This window comes from Nycticebus coucang, chromosome 12 (assembly GCF_027406575.1).
Source record: "Nycticebus coucang isolate mNycCou1 chromosome 12, mNycCou1.pri, whole genome shotgun sequence".
NCBI lineage: Eukaryota > Metazoa > Chordata > Mammalia > Primates > Lorisidae > Nycticebus > Nycticebus coucang.
This window is the reverse complement of record NC_069791.1, coordinates 110,523,995-110,548,184: the sequence shown is the minus strand read 5'-3', so window position 1 is coordinate 110,548,184 and position 24,190 is coordinate 110,523,995. Positions and strand designations below refer to the sequence as shown.

The following is a 24,190-nucleotide window of genomic DNA, read 5'->3' as shown; positions in this document are numbered from 1 at the left end:
CATGTCTAGGAGCCTGGCCTTTTTCTTGTCTTAACCCTAAAGGCTCCCAATAGGAACTATTGCTATATTTGCTAAGACAGCACCTGGCTTAAGCTTTGCATCAGAGCTGCCCAGCTTGTTCCATAAGCCGCCTTTGCATGGTTGCCAGGAGCTCCCCATGAATCTCCTGCTGCTGATAGCCCTCCCTTAGAGACCTCAGGCCCTTTGGCTCTGCCCTTAGGCCGTTCTGCTGTGTGGTCCAATTTTCTGAAAGGCTGTTGAACTAAGGTGCACAGGTTCATGCTCCAGCCAGGGTGGACCATGGAGCCCCTCTGCCACAGGGCCCCAGATGAACAGGCTGTGCCCCTCACACCTGCCCAGGCAGCCTGCGTTGCCACTATGTACCGCAGATATTTGTTCAGAGATTCATTGTGTGATCTGTCTTCTGATCATCCTCCCAAGTGGTAAAATTTTGTCCAGCTGATGGCTTTTATTACTTTATTTATTTATTTGAAACAGAGTCTCCTCCCGTCAACCTGGGTACAATGCCGCAGCACCATAGTTCACACTGAAACTCTTGGACTCAAGAGATTCTTGAGCCTAAGCCTCCTAAGTAGCTGGGACTACAGGACAGGTGCCTGCCACCACACCTGGCTTCTTTCTCTATGTTTAGTAGAGATGGAGTCTTGCTCTTGCTCAGGCTGGTCTTGAACTCCTGAGCTCAAGCAATCCACCTGCCAGGCCTCCTAGAGTGCTAGGTTACAGATGTGAGCTCAATCTGCCCAGCTCAATTAGTGTTTTTTAAAACAAAGCAAATTAAGGGTAAGAATCCTGAGTCCTACTTGCCACCTTTCCCTTGGCTATCTCTTCCTGGTGCCATCTCAAAGTAGATAATATGAGATTTGGGATCCTGTGTTAGATTAAGGCATGAACCAATTCCTTGCCCTTCCTTCCTACTTCCCCTTTTGTTCAACAGCCTTTCAGAAGATGGAACCACACAGGAGAACTGCCTAAGGGCACAGCCAAAGGGCCTGAGGTCTCGAGGGAGGGCTGTCAGCAGCAGGAGATTCTCCCTGAGCGCTTCACTCATCTCCAGGTGACTTTGAAACTCATCCAATTAAAAAGAGAGAGAGAGAGAGATCACAAACATTGTAACTTTATTTTTTTTATTTTTATTTTTTTGTAGAGACAGAGTCTCACTTTACTTTTTGGTAGAGTGCCATGATGTCACAGGACTCACAGCAACCTCCAGCTCTTGGGCTTCCGTGATTCTCCTGCCTCAGCCTCCCAAGCAGCTAGGACTACAGGTACCCGCCACAACGCCCGGCTATTTTTTGGTTGCAGTTCAGCCAGGGCTGGGTTTGAACCCGCCACCTGTAACTTTAAAGAAAAAAAAAGAGAGAGAGAGAGAGAGGATATTTCCCCTATACCTACATTTTTTTTTTTTTTTTTGAGACATAGTCTTACCTTGTTGCCCAGGCCAGAGCGCAATGGCCTCAGCCTAGCTCACAGCAACCTCAAACTCCTGGGCACAAGTGATCTTCTTGCCTCAGCCTCCCAAGTAGCTGGGATCACAAGTACCTGCCACAATGCCTGGTTAGTTTTTCTCTTTTTAATAGAGATGAGGTCTTGCTCTTGCTCAGGCTGGTCTCAAATTCCTGAGTGCAAACAGTCCCTCTACCTCGGCCTCCCAGTCTGCTGGATCACAGGTTTGAACCCCCACATTGGGCCCACAGGAGGATCTTGTCTCCCCATCACTTGATCCTGACTTCATTCCTGTGACTAATGGGTGATAGCAGATGTGACACAGAGGTTTGGAGAAGTGCTTGCTGGCGTGGTTGCCCTCTCACCCCTGTCCATCATCATGACAGCGTGTCTGAGCTGCCCTCTCTGAGGGGAGACCTGCAGAGCAGGCCTGGACCAGCCAACACCACCAACTCCCAGAAAGATGAGTGAACTCAGTTGAGACTCAAAGAATCTCCCATGCTGCCAATAATCACTGGCACACAGACTCCTGCTCTGGGTGAATGCTGAGCTAAACAGATTTCAAGCCAGGAGATTTTGGGTCACTTGTTACAGGGTTATTGTGACAACAGATAACTGATATAAATAGCAGTCATCCAGGAAAAGCCCCCAGTTTTCAGGTGGAATCCACCTCTCCTCTGTTCTTACTGCATGTGGTTTGGACAACACACCCACCCATTCCCCACCCCCAGCCACACCACATTTCACTGCCCTCCCCATAACAATCTGTTCAAATGTAGGCAAGGCAATTGGAGCACAGAGTAGGTCTTTACATATAGAGGTCTAGGGGGCAAAAAAGATCAACAATCTGAAACTTTCCATGTTTTAGGAGAGGTAACTTTAGGCCAAGCTCAAGGACACTCAAATGGACAAATATCTGGGTTTCCTGACTTTCTATTCCCCAGGGCCTCTTTGGAAAGGACAAGGTTCCTAGTGAATGCCATGTCCAGCTTCCTCTAAAAATTCACTGACAACATGTATATTGAGTGCCTACTGTACGCTGTGGGCATCATGCAGGGCAGCTTTGAAATGAGCAAGATCCAGCTAGCATAGCCTCACAGGGACAGACTTCTGAACTAGACAGATGTTTATTGCAATCCCAATGCAGCATCTCCTGGAAACCAGAGAGCCTGCTCCACTGATTCATTTCATGCCTGATGGGTTCCCAAAGAACTCATGGTAGCTCCAGGGCTTGCTGTGTACTTTTCAAAAAGGGATGAACTTGGGAGCAGGTGGGATTTGATTTTTATTAAAAAACTTTGCTTCACATCACCCTGCTATCTTCCACCTTCTCCATACTCTGCTTACTACTCACTGCCAAACCAATAACCCAAATCAGGAAACTGCACAAGACTGAATTTCATGAAGTAATGTTGAAAGCTGCCTTTAGGTGGGTGTCCCCCATGGGGTACATAGGAGGTATGCACTCCCCCAGAGCTGGAGCCCCATGTAAATTTGCTACCATCTTGTGCCTTCTGTAGCATCTTGTAGATGGACGTCTCTCACTGGGCTACACCCATTTTTTTAGAATAAAAAATGAACTAGGACTTACTGATGACCTACCGTGGCCTAGAGGCTGTTTTAACCATTTCACCTACATTGTCTCATTTAAACTATTATACAAAGATTACAAAGTAGGATTATTCTTTCCGTTTGACAAATGAAGGAATTAAGGCCCAGAGTTGAAGAATTTGGCTGCCAAATTACTCTGCCTCTGCTAGTAAGTGGCAGAGCAGGAACCCAAGTCCAAGACTATCCACCTCTGATGTTCTTACCTTTGGCCCAAGCTCAAATCACCACTAAGAAAATAGCAGACATGCTCATGTTGGCAGGAATGCTGGCATGTGAGAATTGGTGCTCTAATGTAAATGGTGTTTGCATCTAGGATGGGGCTTGTACATTATAGTTCAATGTACATAATAATCATCCAGGAGGTGCATTTTAAAAATGAATTAGCCAGGACCCCACACTCAGAGGTTCCGATTTCCTAGCAGGAAGTGTGCCCAGGATTTACATTTGTAATAAGCTTCTCCAGTGATTCTGGGTCAAGTCCTTAAGCTCCTCTTTGAGGTCTTGACCTGGCCCTGTTGTCATGTAACTTTCTTGTGGGCTTTAAAGTTTCCATTTTTATTTAGAAGAGGTAATTTTAGCACCAAGCTCACAGACACCCAAATAGGCAAAAGCAGCATGGGTTCTCCTGTCTCAGGGGGACCCAGATTCCTCATCTGTAAATGCATAAAAGCTAGGTGAAGTATATTTCTTTCTGAAAGACTGCTTCAGGGTAACTAAGAATTATCTGTGAAGCAGAGGTAAATGGAAACCTTGTGAGTACTAAACTCCTATTTTTTATAATATTATGAAGATACATATATATGTTTGGGTTACATAATTGAACTCTTTTACACTTATTTTGCACCTATTGTACACCAAACCCCATGCAATGAACTTTATAATACTTACACTGTCTCACACAATTACTCCTGCAAATCGAATGGAGAGTTGGATAATCCAATTGTCCCTATTTTGGCAATGGCAGAGTGGAAGTCCTGAACATTTAAGTGGCTTACGAAAAAGCACACAGGCTGATTCCATTCCAAAGCACAGCAATTAAATCACAGTACCATGCCGGCAGTTCCCCAACTTGACTGCTTCATCACGGCGCTGGACTTATTCAGGTTTTAAGATTCATTTTGCAAAAGAAACAGATTTCCAAAGACATGGCTTCATCTTGATTGGGCTAAGGCATCCTTAAGGTGATGTCTCCCATACAAGGTTTGATTATTATTAATTTTTAATTTCAGATTAATATGAGGGTACATGTGATTAGGTTATACTGTTTGCACGTGTAAGGTAAAGTCTAAGTTGTAGTTGTGCCCCTCACCCAGGAAGTATGCCATTTGCCTATATATTGTACCTGTTATGTGAAAAGTTACCAAGCCCCCTCAGCCCCTTCTTGATTTTAATTGAGATTCTCTCTGATGTGTGAACGTTGTTGCTAATCTACAAGTTTCAATTTAGTAAGAGTACATGAGGTGTTTGATTTTCCATTCTTCCGATACTTTACTTACTTAAGAGAGTGTTCTCCAAATCCATCCAAACTGTGACAAAAGATACAAAATCTCCAGTGGCTCATCCTTGTAATCCTAGTACTCTGGTGGGCCAAGGCAGTTGGATCACTTGAGCTCAGTGGTTAAAGACCAGGCTGAGCAAGAACAAAACCCCATCTCTAAAAATTAGCCAGGTGTTGTGGTGGGCACCTGTAGTCCCATCTACTTGGGAAGCCGAGGAAAGAGAAATGCTTGAGCCCAAGAGTTTGAGGTTGCTGTGAACTGTGACACCATGGCACTCTACCCAGGGGCTAAAAAGTGACACTCTGACTCAAAAAAAAAAAAAGAAAAGAAAAGATACAAAACTATCTTTTATGACTGAATAGTATTCCATGGTATACATATGCCACAATTTATTTGCAACAACAATAAAAAAGCTTTCAACAAAAATGAGTCTTGAACAGGATGGTTTCACAGCAGAATTCTACCAAACCTCCAAAGAAAAGCTTATACCTATATTGCAGAACCTACTGAAAAACACTGAGAAGGAAGTAACTCTCCCCAACTCCTTCTCCAAAGCAAATATCACCCTGCTACCAAAACCAGGAAAGGACTCAACAAAAAAAGAAAACTAAAGATCAATATCATTAATGAATATTGACGTAAAAATACTCAATGAAATCCTGGCAAACAGAATTCAGCAGCACATCCAAAAAAATAATACATCATGGGCAGAGGGAGGGTGATAGGTGGGATTACACCTGCGGTGCATCTTACAAGGCTACATGTGAAACTTAGTAAATGTAGAATATAATTGTCTTAACACAATAACTAAGAAAATGCCAGGAAGGCTATATTAACCAGTGTGATGAAAATGTGTCAAACTGTTTATAAAACCAATGTATGGTGCCCCATAACTGCATTAATGTACACAGCTATGACTTAATATTAATAAAAAAATAATGATACATCATGACCAGCGGGCCTTCATCCCAGGGATGCAAGGCTGGTTCAACATACACAAGTCCATATACTTGTGACACCATGGCACTCTACCCAGGGGCTAAAAAGTGACACTCTGACTCAAAAAAAAAAAAAATTCATCACATAAATACAAGTAAAAACTAAGACCATATGATCCTCTCAGTAGACACAGAAAAGGAATTCAATAAAATTCAGCGTCCTTTTGTGATAAGAACACAGTGGGTTTTAAATAAACAGGACAGGTGTTCCCAAGGCTGGATGTGGGTGGATCAGCAGCAGCAACCACTAGGGGGCACCGTGCACGGGGGAAAAACCTCAGGTGGTGAAAACTGACCGGTCCTCCTGAGTCACACTTGGTGCAGGTGCAGGTGCAGTAGGAAAACGGCACCTTCAGATACCTCGTCCTTTCTCCTCCCTTATCCCACCTCCCCTTTACCTACTTCCACAACTAGTGCCCTGTGTTCCCAGAGAGGGTTCCCAAAGTGGGTTCCCAGCACCTTTCATGCCCCCTGGACATTAGATGTTCATTGGTTTTCCTAAGTATTTGGGAAATGGCAGATTAAGCACAGTTTACCACTTTTTATTACCACAGGATTTTTCAGTCTTTAATCTGCTCATCTGATAACTGTAACTATAGTTACAATAATACCAGTAATAACCTACATGCGTCTGTCATCTCCCGTATGACAGGTGCTGTGACACATGTTTTAAGCATCTTCTCTCACAGTGACCCAAGAGGTAGGTGAATGTGACTGCCTCTCTTTTGCAGATCAGAAAACAGGGGCTCAGAGCGGTCATATGACTTGCTGAAGAAGACATTCCATCAGGACTCGAACCCAGCGGTGTCTGAGTCTGAGCCATCACACCCAGCTTGCCCCTCCCTTTTAAGGAAGTGGCAGAATGTGGGAGGTGAGGACATGCAACACCCGCCCCCCAACCTTGTCACACCTCCTGTAAACTTTGGGTCTAGAAATTTCGTAGAGAACTCTAGAGCAGAGCAATAATCACAGAGGAATGTGGGTCTGGCCCTCACTGGGACCCTTTCTCCCCTCCCAGATAAGACAGTATAAATAAATGTACATTTAGCAAGACAAGTCAAATTAACCTGATTTGTGTAGAAAACAGTTTCTCAGCCCTTACTTTTGACCTGACCTGAAATATGTTCTAAATGTATCAGATGACAGGCTGATATAAGGACAGGGTTGCAGATTGCCTCCAAATGCTGTCATGGGGATCACAATGTCTTTGTTTTTCGCAGGGGAGAGGGAAAAAAAGTTTATGCCTCAATTTAGTAGGTCTGTCATGTTCCAAATTGTTTGCATTTCTAAAAATGGACTTTGACATGTGAACAGTTATTATCTAATGCAAGACCCAAAAATCTGTCTCTCTCAAGGCAACAACTGGGTAGCTGGAGGTGTGGGGTTCTCCTTAGACACACAGATGCAAAGTTCTTTCTTGATGAGGAAATTGCAGCAGACCCTCCTCTCCTCACTCCCAGATACCATGTTGTTTCTGAGCCTCTGGGACCCTGGTTAAATGCCCCTCTTCAGAGCCTTCACCACAAAAAGCGATCTGAAGAAGTAATCAAAGGGACTTAATTTCCCAGAAGGATTATCTGTGTTACAGCGGTGGGGTCCCATCTGTGTTACAGCAGCACCAGCATCACCCTGGGACATGCTAGCAGTCCAACTGCTTGGGATCCATCCAAGTCCTAGTGAGTGAATCAGAAGTTCTAGGGTGGCACTCAGGAATCTGAGTTTTGACACCCCTCTAAGTGATACTGACGTGAACACAGTGACTCAAAAATAGGAACCATTGGTCCAATGTTCTCTCCCCTGCTTCAATCCCCCGCTGTAGCCTCTTGATTCCCCCTTCACCAGATTTTCTTCTCTCCATCCTCTACCCACCTGCCAGCAAGAGCCTCCCATGTGTGTTTCCAGCTCCAGTCTATATTGCCCTAATCCAGGCTCCGCTTAGAAGTCAAAAATGGTGATATTGGTGCCCTTCCTTAGGCCTCTGCAATGTCTCCAAATTCCCCACTGGCCAAGGAGTTCCACCTCCTCTTCCTTGAGTTAGCTATGTTATCCCTACCACCAATCCAACAAAGCATAAAGAGCAAAGAAAGAAGAAAATGGCATTTCTGGCCTGATCCGAAAGGAGCCGCTTTCCCCACCCCCAGTGAACAACAGCTTAGACTAAGAGTCAGACAGACTCAGGTTCAAATTGCAGCCCTGCCACTTAGCAGCTACATGACTTCAGGCCACCAAGACTTCTCCTTGCTCAGACAGCATGTCTGCATTTCTTTTATGTATTTTTAAATTTAGGATTAATATGAGGGTACAAATGTTTAGGTTACATTAAGTTCTGAGATAGAGTTCAAGCTGTAGTTGAGCCCTTCACCCAGGGTGCCGTGTGCCCATGCTGTGCACATTAGGTGAGAAGGGGAGATGGCAATGGCTACACAGTTCCTGGAGCATTAAATAAAACAGTGATGCAGAGGGCCAGTACTCTGGCACAGGGCAGGGAGCGGATCTATCAATTCTAGCTCTCACCCCTCCCAATCACCCAGCTGGTTAACTCACAGACTCAAGTCAACCAACTCTTACTGCTCCAGCTATCCACTATGCTTCCTCAGGAAAGTTAAAAACAGCATTCTGTCCCCTAGAAGGCTAATCAATCCCAAGACCCTTGGCCAATAACTTTCTTACGTCTATCTCCCCTCAGAAGTTGTGTTCTTTCTCCCAGAGGAATTTACCTTGGGTTTCCACATATTGCCTTTGTAGCTTTCTGAGGAGAAAAACAACATATTGTGCCTTACCTGGGATGGTCTCTCACAGTGTCATCTTCCTTCAGGCAACGAGCACTGGGAAGGGAGGGGGACACACTGTCCAACAATTGCCCCATGCAGGTGCGTGCTGTGCGCACACACACACACACACACACACATACACACTGGACCTGACATGAACTTGCAGGTGCCACCCAAGCCAGACACACGTGTGCATGGGTCACACACGGACACTAGGACTCTCTCTTCCTTTGTTATTTAATGATAAAGTCAACAACACCTGGACAGAAGACCTACACAAAGCTGTACGGTACCTTTTGGTGACTTAAGTGTCGATACAGTCCAGTCACCATCAGAACTTCCTAAAAAAATAACAATCGAGAGATGCTGATCTGTTTGCAGTGTGCCATGGTCATTTCATTGTGCCCTAACACCCAGATGCTGCGGCTGCCTCAGCTGCAGCTTCCAAGGGGACAGGCCTCAGGGGACCCAGAGAACAGGGGGAGGAGCCAAGTGTGAACATGCAGCTGTGTGCACCCAACAGAAGATTAAAAGAAGTACCCTGAAAAAGCCTAGATACTTTCAGCTATATAAGGAAGAGAGATAACTCTTAACAGAAACTCTTGCTTTAACTTTTAAACTGCTTAGAAATAAAGGAAAATTTGAGTTCTATGAGCTCACCTTGGCTAAAGACCATACTCTGATGACAAGAGATGAATTTTGATTCTGTTTCATTGCAATCCCTCTCCTGAAAGGGGGCACATTACTAGCTTCAAATTCGAAGTTGGGACAGGCTCTGCTGACCATATCTTTATTTTTTATCTCTATTTCTCAAATATTTTCTATATTGTATGAGGTTTGTTTTCCTTTTTTTTTATTTCAAAGTATTGTGGTGATAAAAATGTTTTTGGTTACATGGATCGCTTTTATAAAGCTTGTTTGAGTCAGGGTTCTAAGTGTGTCCATCACCCAGATAGTGTTCACTGCACCTGTCAGGTAGGTTTTTCCCATCCCCTTCTCCCCCACTCCCCTGCTCCATTTCCACTGAGGTTTACATCCCTCTGTGCACATGTGAGCTCATCAGTTAGTTCCAATTTGATAATGAGCACACATGGTGGTGTGTGTTTTTCCATCCTTCAGACACTTTACTTAGGATAACGGCAGAAGAATGAAACAGCATCCATATCTTTCACTACTCACAAAAATTAATTCAAGATGGATAAAAGACTTAAATGTAAGGCATTAAACTATAGGAATTCTAGAATGAAATGTTGTGGGGAAAAGCTCTTCTGGACATTGGCCTAGGCAAAGAACTGACAAAGAAGACACCAATGGCAATCACGGTATTGACTGCACCTTTAAATACTAGTGGTGGGCTCTGTGGAGTAGCGACTGCTGATCTGTTTGCAGTGTGCCATGGTCATTTCATTGTGCCCTAACACCCAGGTGCTGCAGCTGCCTCAGCTGCAGCTTCCAAGGGACAGGCCTCAGGGGACCCAGAGAACAGGGGGAGGAGCCAAGTGTGAACATGCAGCTGTGTGCACCCAACAGAAGATTAAAAGAAGTACCCTGAAAAAGCCTAGATACTTTCAGCTATATAAGGAAGAGAGATAACTCTTAACAGAAACTCTTGCTTTAACTTTTAAACTGCTTAGAAATAAAGGAAAATTTGAGTTCTATGAGCTCACCTTGGCTAAAGACCATACTCTGCCTTGCACACAATCTGTGTTGGAAAAAGATTGTTGAATGAATGAATGAATTCAATTGTATCCGCAGCGTCACTCTTCCTAAGGTATGGAAATTCCCCTAAACACTTAAGGGATCAAGCTTGTTATCTGAGAACTCCATAAGGAGTAATACATTACTTTAAACAACAGATGTGTGCCTAGAATGCTCGTTATAAATCAGTTTCTCCAAATTGAATTCCTTTTCGGAGGTACTGAATGAGGCCTGGGGGATCTGCTATTATTAACAGAACCCCATGGTGACTCCTTTGCATAGAATAAAGGATGGTGAGCATGGCCACAGCCATACCTATCCTTTAACCACCCTGCCACCACCCTACTTTTTTTTCCTTATGAAAATAAATATTTCCAAGGAGTTAATCTGCAGTACAGGGCTGGAGAGGGGCAGGAAGTAGGACCAGCATTCGAGATGGGCACATGGCTCCCTCCTCCAGAAGGCACCAGGCTCTTAGTTTGTCCCTGTGCCAGAGGCTAACACTCCCCTTCCCAACCTAGAGCTACACAAGTTGCCCCTTTCTTTTATTTTTCTTTATTAAATCATGACTGTCTACATTAATGCATTTATGGGGTACAATGTGCTGAATTGATAAATAATGTGGAATGCTTACATCAAACTGATTAAAATAACCATCGCCTCACTTATTTGTTGTGTAAGACATTTATACTCTATTCTTAATAGTTTTGAAGTTGCCCCTTTCTTGAAGATGATGCAATGCTATGAGCTTCCAACTGGCCCCAAGACATGGGGTGGTAGGGGCTGCAGTCTCCGGCCAAAGCCAGGCTTAAATCCCTGTGCCAATTTTACAATCAGGGAAGAAATGAGTCAAGTTTAGAAAATGCCCAGTTGAGATATTCAGTCACAGGACAGCTGCATCCTTAGGACCGGCTTTTCTTTCATCAAAGTTAAGTCCAAGCCCTAGGCTGCTGCAGGGGAGACAAATGGCCAAGCTTGCCTTTCAGCACTGACAGATGGCCCAGGATTATTCTCCAGGCCTTGGGCTCTTCGTAGCGGTTGCACAAGGGTTCAAGATGCTGCTGCTGCTTCTGCTTGCTTACTTTGGTTGGGTTGGAGACCTTGAAGAAGGCTGGGGCCAACTCCACAAGCCACCGGGGGTTGATGGTGGTGACCTCACACATGTATTCCCTCGTGGTGAGCACCAGCTTGTGGTACACCACCCATTCTGGCTGTCTGTGGAAGAGAGCACTGAAAGGATGGATGTGGACCACCTGCTGGTCAATCAGTGTCCGGTAACCCTCCTGTCCTTCTTGGCAGCATTACGGAAGAACCCACTGCAGATGGCCTTCTGCACTTGGACTGTGAACTTACCACAGGAAACGACATCCAGCTTGTGCCTGTCCATTATGCCTAACATCTGCTTCTGAATGTCCTGGGCCCAGTACAGGGAACGAGCCTGGATATAGTTCTCACAGCACCATGGTTTTGAGAACTTGTTTTTCCAGGAGTTGTACACAGCCAGCAGGGTGAGGTGGTCCCCTTCAGTGTGGTGAAACTTGGCCTTCTTCTGATCAACAAGGGCTTGTTTGTCCTTGGGTCTGTAGAAGATGCTTTGGACAGACAGCATGGATACAACGGTCAGCATTTCCTTGCTGCATCTCAGATGCACAGCCATGATCAGCATTCTGCACAGCATCAGCTCCAGAGGAAACTCTACCATCCTGCGGCCCAGGAGAGTGAGCAAGCCCTCATCATCCAGGGCCCCCAGTGTACACAGCTGCTCCATGGCTGTGACCAAAGTTTCCCCTGGGGGAGCATCCATGAAATCAAAGGACAGCAGGTCATTTATGCCCATTGCCTTGAGAGACAGCACTATGCTGGCTAAGTTCATTCTCTATATTTCTGGCACATTGGTGGTCAGCATTTCATCCTGGTAGGCACATTCTGTGTATAGCCTGTAACACTTTCCAGGGCCCATTCTCCTAGCTCTGCCAGCTCGTTGCTTTGCCTGTGCCTGAGAAATAGGCATCACCAGAAACTGGTCCATCCCTGTCTTCGAATTGTAAACACTCTGCTTCACAAATCCAGGGTCCACAACATAGTAGATGCCATCTATTGTCAGTGATGTCTCTGCGATGTTGGTGGCAATTACAACCTTTCTGCTGCCTGGTGGAGATGGGTCAAAGATTTGGGTCTGCATCTCACTGGGAAGAGCAGAGTACACTGGGAGAATAATTAACTCGGGGACATCAGGTCCCAGGGATTTCATTCTTTCATATAAGATCTCACAAGCTGTATCAATCTCTTCCTGACCAGTCAGGAAGACCAGGATGTCACCTGGTGGCTCTGCTAAATGGATCTGCATGACAGTGATCAGGCTGGCATCCAGATAATCTCCCTCAGATTCCTTTGTGTACAATATTTCCACTGGGTATGTCTGATCTGGGATAGTGAAGATGGGAGCTTCATAGAAGTACTGAGAAAACTTTACCACTTCCAAGGTGGCTGAGGTGACAATCAGCTTCATGTCCTGCCATTTCTGAACTGTCTTTTTCAATAATCCAAAGAGTACATCAGTGTGAATTGTCCTCTCATGCGCCTTGTCCAACATGATGATGGCATACTGAGTGAGGTCAGGGTCAATCAGGCACTCTCTGAGCAACATCTCATCAGTCAGGTACTTGATGACCATTTGGGGGCTAATGCAATCTTCAAATCGAATGCTGTAGCCCACCTCTTGGCCTAAGCAGCAATCAAACACCTCTGATACTCTTTTGGCCACCAACATGGCTGCCACTCTAGTAGGCTGGGTATACCCAATCTTGCCCCTGGAAATGTAGACAGCCTGTGCCAGGTACTGGGTGATCTGCATTGTCTTGCCAGATCCCGTCTCCCCAATAACAATCAGGATCTGATTGTCATGGACAGCCTGGACCAGCTGCTCCTTCAGTTTGTAGATGGGCAGGTTCTCCCTCTGCTCAATGATTGACATCTGGGTCTTCTTTCCATAAGAAGCTTGGTTTCCCCCAAAGGCATGCTTCTTCCACTTAGGAATGTGGTTAGGCATCACCCCAATATCCCTCACATTGGCAGCAATCGGACTGCCTTCAGCAACGGGCAGAGGGTCAACCCAGTGTTGTTGAGTCCCATAGGAACAGAATCCATCTCAGCTTCCCGCTGTGCCTGCTTGAGTTCCCCCCTTTCTTTGGCCAAGGCAAAGGCTTGGGAGAGGGAGCCATCTGGGTCTTGGGAGAGGGAGCCATCTGGGTTCTTCACATTTTAATGGGGCTCATGTCCATGCTTGGCTTGGTGTGCCCTGTTAGGAAGGGAGGCTCTTCCTCAACCAGTTCAATCTCCATATCCTCATCTTCTTCATCATCCACCTTAGGGAGAAGGCCAGTCTCTTCATCAAAGTCTGGAAATTCTTCTTTGGAAAGCACATTGGCAGCGATCATCTGTTTGATCTCCCACTTCTCTGTGTCAGAGACGCGGGCCTGGTGCCTGTGTTCGGCAGCTCGTCCTCCCCTTCAGGGGCATGACGACCAGGAGGTGACTGGGTCTGTCCGGATTCCGCACTGAGGCCTCCTCATGAGTCTCCCTGACAAGATTTCGTCGTTGGTTTGGGTTTAAATCTTCTCCGGTCTCTTGACCCACATCCTTGGGGCTCAGGCTGGTCTTGGCCCCGGTGAAGGGCAGAACTTTCACTTTCACTCTGCAGCCTTTGCTCCCCTCAGCGGCCCCGCGGCCTTCCCATTGGAGCTGGGAGACCCGCACGACGCCTTCCCTCCGCTTCCTTGGCGCTTCCAGCTGCACAAAGCAGCTGAACTGCACGACGCTGATGACTCTGCCACTGTCCATGTCCCCGGTGGCTGGCTCCTCAGGGGGAGGACCGCCCCTCCTTGATGCCGCCCTCCGTCCCGCTCCTTCCGGTCCCTGGGGGTGGGGGGTGGGGGGAGGCTCCGACTTCCGTTCCTGGACCTATGTCCAGACTGCCCTTTGTTTCTCTCCCGGGTCCTGGAGCGCGGTCGCCAGCGGGATCGGCGCCTTGACCTGCGGTCTCGACCTCGGCTTCGCTCTTGATTTTGGCTGCAGCTCCTCCGCCCGGCGCTGGGCGTCTCTCCCCTTCCTGGTCTGCTGCACGAGGCATCAAAGCTTCCAGTTCTCTCAGGGCAACTTTAACATCATCCTCTTCCAGCATGGTCCGAACAGAAGGGTTGTCTGGTTGGCAAAGGACCAGGAAAAGTTCCTTCGGCTTTTCCTTCCGGGTTCTCGCCTTAACTGGACCTTGGCTTGTAGAAGGCTTTTCTGGGGACCGCATGGTTTGTATGAGACGCAGCAAGTTACTAGTAAGAGAATCCGTGAATTCTGCATCGTTTTTGACCGGAGAAGCCTTAAAAGTATGAAAGGTGGTATTCTTCTCAGCAACACTGATCCCAAACTCGGCTAGATCCTTGTCGTTGATCCCCAGGGGATTGTCCAGCTCAGTGCAAACCTTGGACACCAGAGACAGATACTCGAGTTTGGCGAGTTCTTCCACGGGGCCTGCCTCCGACCTGATTACGGCTCCCTCCAGGGCCACAGCCACTGCCGTGGTGACAACTTTCCCTGGGCCTCCTTCTTCCTTAGAGCTCCTCCCTGGGAGCTGCTCCAGCCGGGTTCTGGCTGCTTTGCACCGTCCGCTTCTTTTATAAAGCTCTTTCCAGTAAGATTGGGTTAGACCTAAGGCGGGGCAAACCCACCCATGAGGCCGCTCCTCACTGGCTGGCGGCCTGACCAATCAGCGAGAGCCACTAGCTCGCCTTTACCTTCGTGGGAACCTACCAGGGAAGACCAATGTTCTCAGCATTCCAGCACAAGTTGCAGAGATAAATCAGGGTGCCAGCTGACAGAAGACGCAGGGAACAGTCCCTAATCCGGATGATTACAGAGCACAGATCTGGGCCCCTTGAAACGTTTCTGGTTGGCCTCCCAGGCGTGCCCAAGGATGCTCGGACTGCCACATTCCCCCTGCGGGTCTGAACTCTACACCCTCGTCACTCACAACAGTGGAAATTGGAGTGGCATCAGGGCCATGAGGTTAAAATTAAGTGAGACTCGCCTGGGTGATTCCGTGCTGCTTCTCCCGTCCCAGGAGCCAGGGTCAACTGGAAATGGTGATGTAACCCCAGATCTTCCTCTGTGGGTGGACACAGGCTGGCCATGCCATCAAGTCACTGACTGCAAGGAAACCTTCTTACCCACAATCAAATCCATCACTCCTGATCTTGAAGGCAGGAACCACTCCCCTGTCACCTCTGTCCTTACTACCTCAGACAGGGCTTAGCTCTGAGAAGGCAGTAACAAGTTTTTACTTTCATACAGTCACTGACAAGAAGGGCACTTAATAAGATGACACACAGGCCACAAGACATGCAGTAGATTGTCCTCTATGCACTTGGCTGCACCAGTGGACATCAGATATGTGTTAGGTAAAAAATTCTCATTAAAAAGGGGTGGACCTAAGGCATTGAAAGGAAGCAGGTGACAGGGAACTTTCAGTATGACAAAAATATTTGTCTTTATTGGGATGTGGTTACCAAAGCATATGCATTTTTCAACAATCATGTTATTATGAACTGTATATTTAACTGTATGTAAAATATACCTCAACTGTAATATGCTTTAATTATACTCAGTATCATGAAATTTCGCTTTCAAACAAAGAAAAATAATGAATATCTTATTAAGCATCCTTCCCTTCCAAAACGGAAGATAGAGACAGCCCCCTCAAGCATTCATTTACCTGGTTATTGCCTTCAGATGCCAGAAATTGCTCTGTAGAAGACAGCATGGTTTCATGGAAAAAACATAGGAGTGTGAATCAGACACCCTTGAATATGACCCTTGGCTCTGCCATTTACTGTGGGGAAATTACTTAGCTATGCTGAACCTCAGTTTCCATCTGAAAAATGGTGGAACTAATGCCTCCCACGGAAGTGTGCTGTTTGGGAATTCAGTGATATTAGCCCCCTTTATGCCCTAACTTTTTTACAAAACCAAACTAGTAGACTAAGGCCTTATGCATTTCTGAGAGTTTGCATGTGTGATTCCAGGAGTAAAGAGGGAATTCCTTTCACATCAAAGTGCCTTGCTGCTGTGGTTTGAAAAAGTGCTATTGGAAAACGCAACGACATTGTGGCAAAATAATCAATTATCTGTCAAATAGCAACAGGGAAAAATGATTTTTCCTTAAAATACAATTAAAATAATTTAGAATTAAAAATGAAGGCATAGAGCATTTTTTGTCAGTGATGAGGGTATATCCTGTTTTTTATACTGGGTGGCCATGGTGCATCTTATGGGACATGGTCAGGAACCTTTGGTAGCCTAGGAGTTCAACTCTCAGAAACCCAGAGGGAAAACTGGACACAGGGTCCCTTAAGAGATAAATACCCATGTGCCAGCAAGCTGTCATATGCAAACCCCACAGGAATTATTTAAAAGTGTGACCTTTCTCCAAGTCTGAGAGCAGGAGCCATCCCTTTCTGAACTATCAAGTGACCTTTAGGGATATTTTTGCAAATACCTCTGTCTTGAACAAGGCAGTTTCTCACATTATAACCACACAGGTGGCTCAGGCCAGGGAACTTGTGTACTTAACTGAATTTTCAGAATACATTTTGGCTCAGTATATAACAAGACACTTCTCAACTTCGACCTCGGTGGAAAATGTTTCTAAAATGGTTTAAAGCCACATTTTTGCCTTAGCAAGGGGAGTCAATTGAGTGAAACTGAATCTTTCTTTGATGGATCATATAGTAGCACCCGTACAGCTGGGCTTTGACATTTATTGTCTAGATTGGAGATGAGGAAATTGAAGAGGTTTGGGTTGACTCTGGACTGGTCCTCAGGACAGCTCAGAAAAGCGATTTGCTTGCTGGCTTGCCTATGTGGGTAGGTCCCTGACACAAGCTAACTTTCATGCATGTCTTTTCCCATCAAACCATCCTTCCCTCAAAAGAAAATTTAGGCAACTGTATGTTAATCAAGTCACCAGGACATCTGGTAAGATTAGGGGAAGAACATGACCAGCAAACAACTCTGGTTTGAGACTTTAATATGCTGAAGTATATACTAAAGCCTGGCTACGTGTCAGGCTTAGAACTTTACCTGTACCATATCATTAAATCTTCCAAGCTATTCATTGTGTATTATAATCATTATCTCCATTTTGCAAAGGGAAAAACTGAGACTGGAGGAGGTTAAATGATTCCTACAGTTACTTGATCTGTGTCTGAGCTTAGGCAGAGGTCTTCAGCTCAGCCCTGGCCAATTCGAGGCTGTGTACCATTCTGCTATCTTGCTGGTTATCCCAGGCACCTGCCTAGATGGGGGGGGTGCCTATCACAAGGTATTTTTCTCTAGTTTTACCAATAGGTATTGGGAACACTTACTAAGTACCCCATTTAGTGCTGGAGATACATTGATGATTGGAACATACTTGGTTTCATGATCAAGGGAAACAGAACTTAATCTTTGGAGAATGAACAAATGAATGGGATGGATGATAATTCAGCCCCATCATCCTTTCTTGTATAGAGTTCAATATGGTTCAGTCCCTGACATTTTCCCGGTGCTTGCTAATCATTTACAAGTACCTGGGCAGAGACCATTCTGTAGTTACATGCTCTATGTGGCCAGATGGTACACACCCAAATCCTTGAATTGTAAAGTAAAAAGAGCTCTCTTGAACATAAATGAGAGTGATTTCAGTAAGTGAACAAAAATAAAATGCAAGAGAAAGGAAGGCAGGTTTGAAGAGAATTTTTCTCAGAAACAACCAAACGTTTCTTTCCCATAGTTGGCAGTGAATAAGTGGGACATGTTTAATGGCCCATAGGTATTCTAGTAACTAGAATGAGTGAAAATATTTAATTTTCTAATTTTAAAATTAGAATAGAGCTTGAAAACCACATAGTTCAGCTTCCTCATTTTACACACAAAGAAGCAGAAGGCCAAGAGTTCCTGTGATCAGCTCAAAGTCATTACAGCGAAGTCAATTTAGAGACAGAGCCTCTCCTGCTCATGTTCTGGATAGTAAAGCCTGTATTTTTTAGAGGTACTTTTGAACTGAGCAGTTAACCATAAAGGGTGTCTAACCCTCCCCTTATTCACTGAATTGAAATTGTTTTATTTTGTTTTGTTTTGTTTTTAGAAAATGAGTTTGATTATTAGAGGTTTCAGAGCTTTCAACAGCAAACCACTTTTGAAAACAACTTCTCTCCTGAGTGCTAATGATTTTATTAATGAAATGCATTTTGTCATTCACACCATGATCACATTATGCCTTAATAAAGAACCCTTGAAAGAACATTTATTATGGGATTCGCATGTTATTTGTGCAGGCATAGACTGGACCCCTGGATGACCCGCTGGGTCAAGCAGTTCCTCAGTCTGCTCTAAACTGGCCCCTTCAGAGTTCCTAGACCATCTGTGGCTCCAAGAAAGCCCTGGGAACTCTCACAGTCATCAGAAAGGTGGAGGAAGAACAAGAGGTACGCATCAAGCACAGCCAGGATGGGGGTGCCCCCAGTGGTATCCTTCAGAGTCTTTGAGGGTGCTTCCTCACTACCAAGCTACTCTTTTTGTTTGTTTTTTTGATGCTTGTCCAAGACAAGATCATTCATTCATTCAACAAATATTTCTGGAGTTCCTGATTTATGGAACAGAGGATTGCTTAAAGAGTTTCAGGTGATTTTCCTATTACAAAGTTATTTTCACATGCACTGCAGACATTTGCTATGCAAAGTCCTGCACAAATCCTGGAGAGAATTAAACAGCCCTGCTGGAATGTCCATCTGTTATTTTCCCAAAGAGCTACTGGGTGTTGAGGGGAGGAGACTCAGAGCCTAAGTTGAAGAAATGAGTTGCATAAGCTAGTGTGACCAGTTGAAAAAGAAAAAGACATCTGGGTTGATTTTTTTTTATGCCCAAAGAAGAATAAAATACAACAGCATATGCTATTTCTCACCTAACTGCAAGGCTCAGACAGGGAAGTGGGTCACCAAATAGCATATGAAGCCTTCCACGGTGACATGAGCAAAGATACCCTAACTCTTGTTCTCATAGGCAACAGCCCTCGCCCCTTCCTAGTAATACCTGAGAACATTTGAATATGTTTAGGATGGATGTAATGTCCAAACACACACCATGGATATAAGTCACCGGGCATAATGAGGGTTCAGCTGGGAATAGAAATTCAATATGAAAACATGGATAACCACATACAAAGGTCTTACAAGGCTCCAGATTTAGGAAAGTCCATGTCAGGCTGCACAACCTGTGTGTTTGGCATTATAAATTTGGTAGAACTCTTCTCCTAATGATTCTATCTGGAAGTTCCAGGAGATCAGAGAACATGAATTCCAGAGGGTAGATTTCTGGTACAAGCACTGGATACCTAGTGTGTGCCTGGCCTTCTGTTAGGCACCAATAAGCTTGTTTCATGAGTCTGATGTGTGTGCACTATGGTTACCCCCATAGGCACATTTGTGCTTTGGGTTCTGGTTTAGTTAACAGTTTAGAACAGAATTAGGATATTCCACACTGGAATCAATCAGAGAGACTCCGATTAGTCCTTTGTCTAATGAGGGGCTTGGCAGTGGGGAAGATAAGGGAATGAAAAGTTTATAATGAAAGAAAGTGCATGGTCTGTGAGGGCTTCTTGCCTGCTCAAAGGTGGGAATAGATCAATTAATTTTATAAATAGCAAAAGAGCAGGAGGACTTCTGCCAATCCACTGGAATCCCACCCAAAGCAAATTGTTTTGTTTTTTGTTTTCGTTTTGTTTTTTTTTGGCCGGGCTGGGTTTGAACCCACCACCTCTGGTATATGGGGCTGGCACCCTACTCCTTGAGCCACAGGCACCACCCAAAGCAAATTGTTTTTATTAGTCAGGGACTTTTGACAGTCAATTCTGCTGGAAAGGAGAGGACTCCATGTTTGAAAAGGAAAATGCTTAAAGACAATTAGGAAGACCTTCTTATGAGATCTGAGCACACTTCTGGATGGAAATCAAGAAGGGACACATTCGTGGAGCTACTAGTAACAAGATAATGTGGTTATGGAAAAAGGAGGTGACTAATAGATGTCACCTGGATATCCTTTAAAAGGCTGTGATATGAGAAAGTTGGTTCACCCCACAGATACCATTATGCCCACTTTACAGTTAGAAACTGAAATCTAAATAAGGAGCAACATAGATGGGAAGTAGTTCAGGTAGGATCTGTAACTGACATCTGTCTGTCCTTTCTAGATCCCCAAGGAACAATTCAGAGAAGTAGTAGGTCAAGTAGAAGCCAGGCTTTAAAATGCTCTCCTCCAAGACCTGGCAGAAAACCAGAACTCACAGGACGCAGTGAAAAGGGGAGGAGAAGACTGTCCTTTCATTAAAGATCACATCAGAATGTAAAGAGCAATTAAGGATATTAGAGAAGGAAGTTCAGAGCAAGTACTTGAGATGCAGTTTGGTTTTCCTGGATGCCCCATCAATGGCATGGTTTTAATCAATGGCTCTGAGCCCTGGCTTCACATTAGAAATATCCAGAGATTGCTTTAAAAATGTCCACACTTGAACCCTCCCTCAACTAGCTCAGTTAACATCTCTAGGATGGGACTGGGCGTCAGGCTGTTCCACCTGCTCTCTGGGTTACCCTAGGCATAGGCATCCACACATGGGAATTACTGGCTTGGGGAAGCTTGAGGTTCCAAAGCCAGTCATGGATCAGGAATCCCTGTGCTGCAGCTGCTGCTGCCATTCGGTAGACCTCCTCTGAGCAAATGGTCACTGCAGGGTCACTGTCACATTCCTGCGTGTATGAGTGGGGATGGACAGAGGAGACCCAAGGCAGTGGTGGGAGCATTGGCTCTGGAGTGATAAGAACGGGGGTCCATTTTTCAGCTCTGTCACCCACTGCTGCTTAATCTGGAGCAAGTTAAATTAGCCCATTAGAGCTGCAGCTTCTGAACCTGACAATTGGGATTCTAATCATCTCTTCTCTGTGGATTGCCATGTGAGAACAGGACAATGGGTGCAAAGTTCTTGCACTTGCCAAGAACTTGATCAGATCCAGGCTGCTAGCCCCCTAAATATTTACACCCTGATGAGCGGAAGCTGCCTGAGGTAAAAATGTGCCTTGTTTACTGACTTCTCAGAGATGTGATGGACTTTGCAGGTGAATGGTGTTACCCAATAAAGGGCAAGGCATTTCTGAGACCAAGAGACCTGGATTGTAAGCCAAGGTTCCCCGAGGATTCACTAGGGTAGAGAGGGGGTGAGGAAGGGGTGGTGTGTCAGTGGGACCAAGGAAACATCCAGGTCTTCCCCCTAGCCCTCACCAGAACACTCTGCCCCACACAGCAAAGTGGGACTTGATCTGGGTCACAGAGAGTTGGTCGGCTCCAGTCCTCAGTAGTAGAGACCCAGAAAAGAGATATACAAGGGCTGTCCAGAAAGTATCCAGCCACACATGCCTCTATTTTTTCCATATTATATGACTCGATACTTTCTGGTCAGCCCTCATATAATAGATGATAAACAGGTAGATGATAGACAGAGAGATAGGCTGAGGCAGAGAGAGACAGAGACTGACAGAACCAGAGAGATAGAGGCAGAGAGAAACAGAGGAAAGAAAGAAATGTAGAGGGACAAGTGCAGGAGAAAGAGGAGAAAGGAAAGAGAAGGCTCCCTTGGGAGGCCCTTACCGACGGCCTTTAAGGAGGCGTACTTGTTGAGCTCTTTCCCTGGCGGCTGCTGTTCGTAGGGGTTGGAGATCTGGCCCAGGCTGGGGTACGAATGTGGGTGGCCCATCTGCTGGAGCAGGGGGGAGGTGGGCACTGCGTTGTTCATCTGGGTGGTGTCTGGAAGGGAAGAGACAGACGGAGATGGTCACGGACCCGGCAGGACTTCCTACTCTCCCTGCCACCAGCACGGCCCTCCAGACCGAAACTTGCCCCCCCCTTTGGGCAGCAGGAGAGCAGCAGATGGTGTCCAGATACAGCAGCCACAGCCAGTTCCATGGTCTTCACAGGGGAGCAGCTGAGGACCAGTGGGTGCTTCCCTGGCTTCACTTTGAAGGGTGAAGGATGTGCTTGAAACATCTCTACCCTACCCCTTAAATTAATACATGAAAGTCCAGTAAAGGGGTCATGTTTGTCATTGACACAGTATTTGTATAAAAAGATGCCTAACATGAGTAACAGTCTCAGACGAACACTGAGAAGCCATTCTCTTACCAAGAGATCGGCAGACCTCAAAAGGCCTGAAAGACACCAGATGCTGAGGACAAGGAGGCCCCTCCAGCTGATGCCGGGAGTGCTATTTGCACTGTGTATGGACATGGAAAGTACATACTTATGTTGACCAAACCATACCACTTCAGGGAACTGAGCCTACAGAAACGTAAGCATTAGAAGGTAAGGATATTTATTCAGAGATGTTTTTACACCATTATTTGTAAAATGAAAATATGCATGCATATACACACACAGAAACAATCTGAACTCTTATCAAGATCAATATGGGAACCGAATTTAAATTATTGTAAAACATAGGATGCATATAATATGTACACACAGATGATGGAATTCCACACAGGTATTAGAAAAAATGAATTAAGAATGCTATGCTATGCAGCCATAAAAATAGATGAAGACTTTACGTCTTTTATGTTTATCTGGATGGAGCTGGAACATATTCTTCTTAGTAAAGTATCTCAAGAATGGAAGAAAAAGTATCCAATGTACTCAATACTATTATGAAACCAGTATATAATCATACAAATGATAAAACACTATAGTCAGACAGAGGAGGGAAGAGGAGGGAGAATGAAGGAAGGGGGGAGGCTGGGAGGAGGAGGGTATCGGTGGGAGCTCACCTATTGTCCTACTGCAAGGGTACATGTGTAATCTATTAAAAGTAGAGTATAAATGTCTTAATACGACAATTAAGTAAGTGAGGTGAAGGTATGTTAACCAGTTTGATGTAAGCATTCCAAATTGTATATAAATCAGCACATTGTACCCCATAAATGCAGTAATGCACACAGTTATGATTTAATAAAAATGAGTTCACGCCATATGTAGCAAATCGAAAAGTTTTTTATGGTTTTATTGTTAAAGTCAAAAAGGCAAGCTTCAAAGAAAACATGAATTTTTTGTGCTATCCTTTTCACAGGACAGGAAATAATATGTAAAGGCACACAAAGTGAATATTGGCTACTTGGCGGGGAGATTCATAGGGAGAGCAGTTCAAGAAGGATTTCCGAGGAACCGACCTCTGAGCTGAGATCTGGGTGAAGGAGAGATGTTAGCCCAGTGCAGTGGAAGGTGGATGGCACCTGGCAGAGTGTTCCAGGCAGATGAAACACTGTGGGCAAAGCTGTGAAGCCGGAGGCAATGCCCGCCAGCTCAGGCCATGCACGGCTGGAGAACGGAGCGTGAGGAGAATGGAGCCGGGTGAGGCCGGGCAGGCTGCTGCTGACCCAGCAGACCTTGTTAAGTATTCCCAACGTCATCCTCACAGTGCTGGGATGGATGGACACAAGGCAAGAGTGAATGGGAGGCCAGGGATCCAGGTGAGATAATGACAGCTCAGTGCCAGGTGGGAAACCTGGTTGTCTCCAGTGACGTGGAGCACAGGTGCTGGTCCAGGTGTGCTCGGACGCAGGTGTGCCCATTCCCAGCCGCTGCCAGTGCCGCTGCTAACAGCTCATTGCTGCCCCTGCTGTCCCAAGAATTGTTCCTGGCAGTAGGGGTCACCTCTATGGAGTTAACAGGTTCATGCACCTCAACATGGGAGTGGCCAGCAAACAACGCCCCGCAGGCACTAAGCCGACCAGCCCTGACTGAGGGCAGGTAAGGTTATCCAAATCTAGGATGGACACTCTAAAGCAGTGTTTTCAACCTTTTTCTATTTTTATCTCCTGGCACACTTGAACCTATAGTTAAACTTCTGCAGCATACTTAAATTATGTTGATCAAAGAAAAAGAGTTAATAAAAGAAATATACTGAGTGGTGCCTGTGGCTCAAAGGAATAGGGCACTGGCCCCATATGCTGGAGGTGGTGGGTTCAAACCCAGCCCCGTACAAAAAATGCAAAAAAAAAGAAAGAAAAGAAAGCAAGAAAGA

General features: G+C 45.5%; 2 protein-coding genes across 4 annotated transcripts in view; both read right to left on the bottom strand.

Moving 5' to 3' along the window:
* SHISA9 (shisa family member 9) overlaps nt 1-24,190 on the bottom strand; it is a 310,797-nt gene that overhangs the window by 11,669 nt on the left and 274,938 nt on the right. Inside the window, exons 3-4 of one of the 3 annotated variants that reach the window (XM_053557600.1) lie at nt 21,766-21,921; nt 8,637-8,684 (exon numbers count right to left, since the gene is read on the bottom strand). The exons of 1 other annotated variant lie outside the window; for it this stretch is intronic. In XM_053557600.1, coding sequence (XP_053413575.1) covers nt 8,637-8,684; nt 21,766-21,921 — 204 coding nt within the window. The remainder of the gene's footprint in view (nt 1-8,636; nt 8,685-21,765; nt 21,922-24,190) is intronic. One more of the 3 variants, XM_053557601.1, reaches the window with a different exon arrangement.
* Nucleotides 10,971-20,924, bottom strand: LOC128561090 (ATP-dependent RNA helicase DHX8-like). The gene is given in 10 exon segments (XM_053554851.1): nt 10,971-11,326; nt 11,329-13,161; nt 13,164-13,301; nt 13,304-13,563; nt 13,565-13,943; nt 13,946-14,131; nt 14,134-14,718; nt 14,763-14,840; nt 20,299-20,389; nt 20,715-20,924. Coding segments are annotated over 10 exon segments (4,116 nt in total).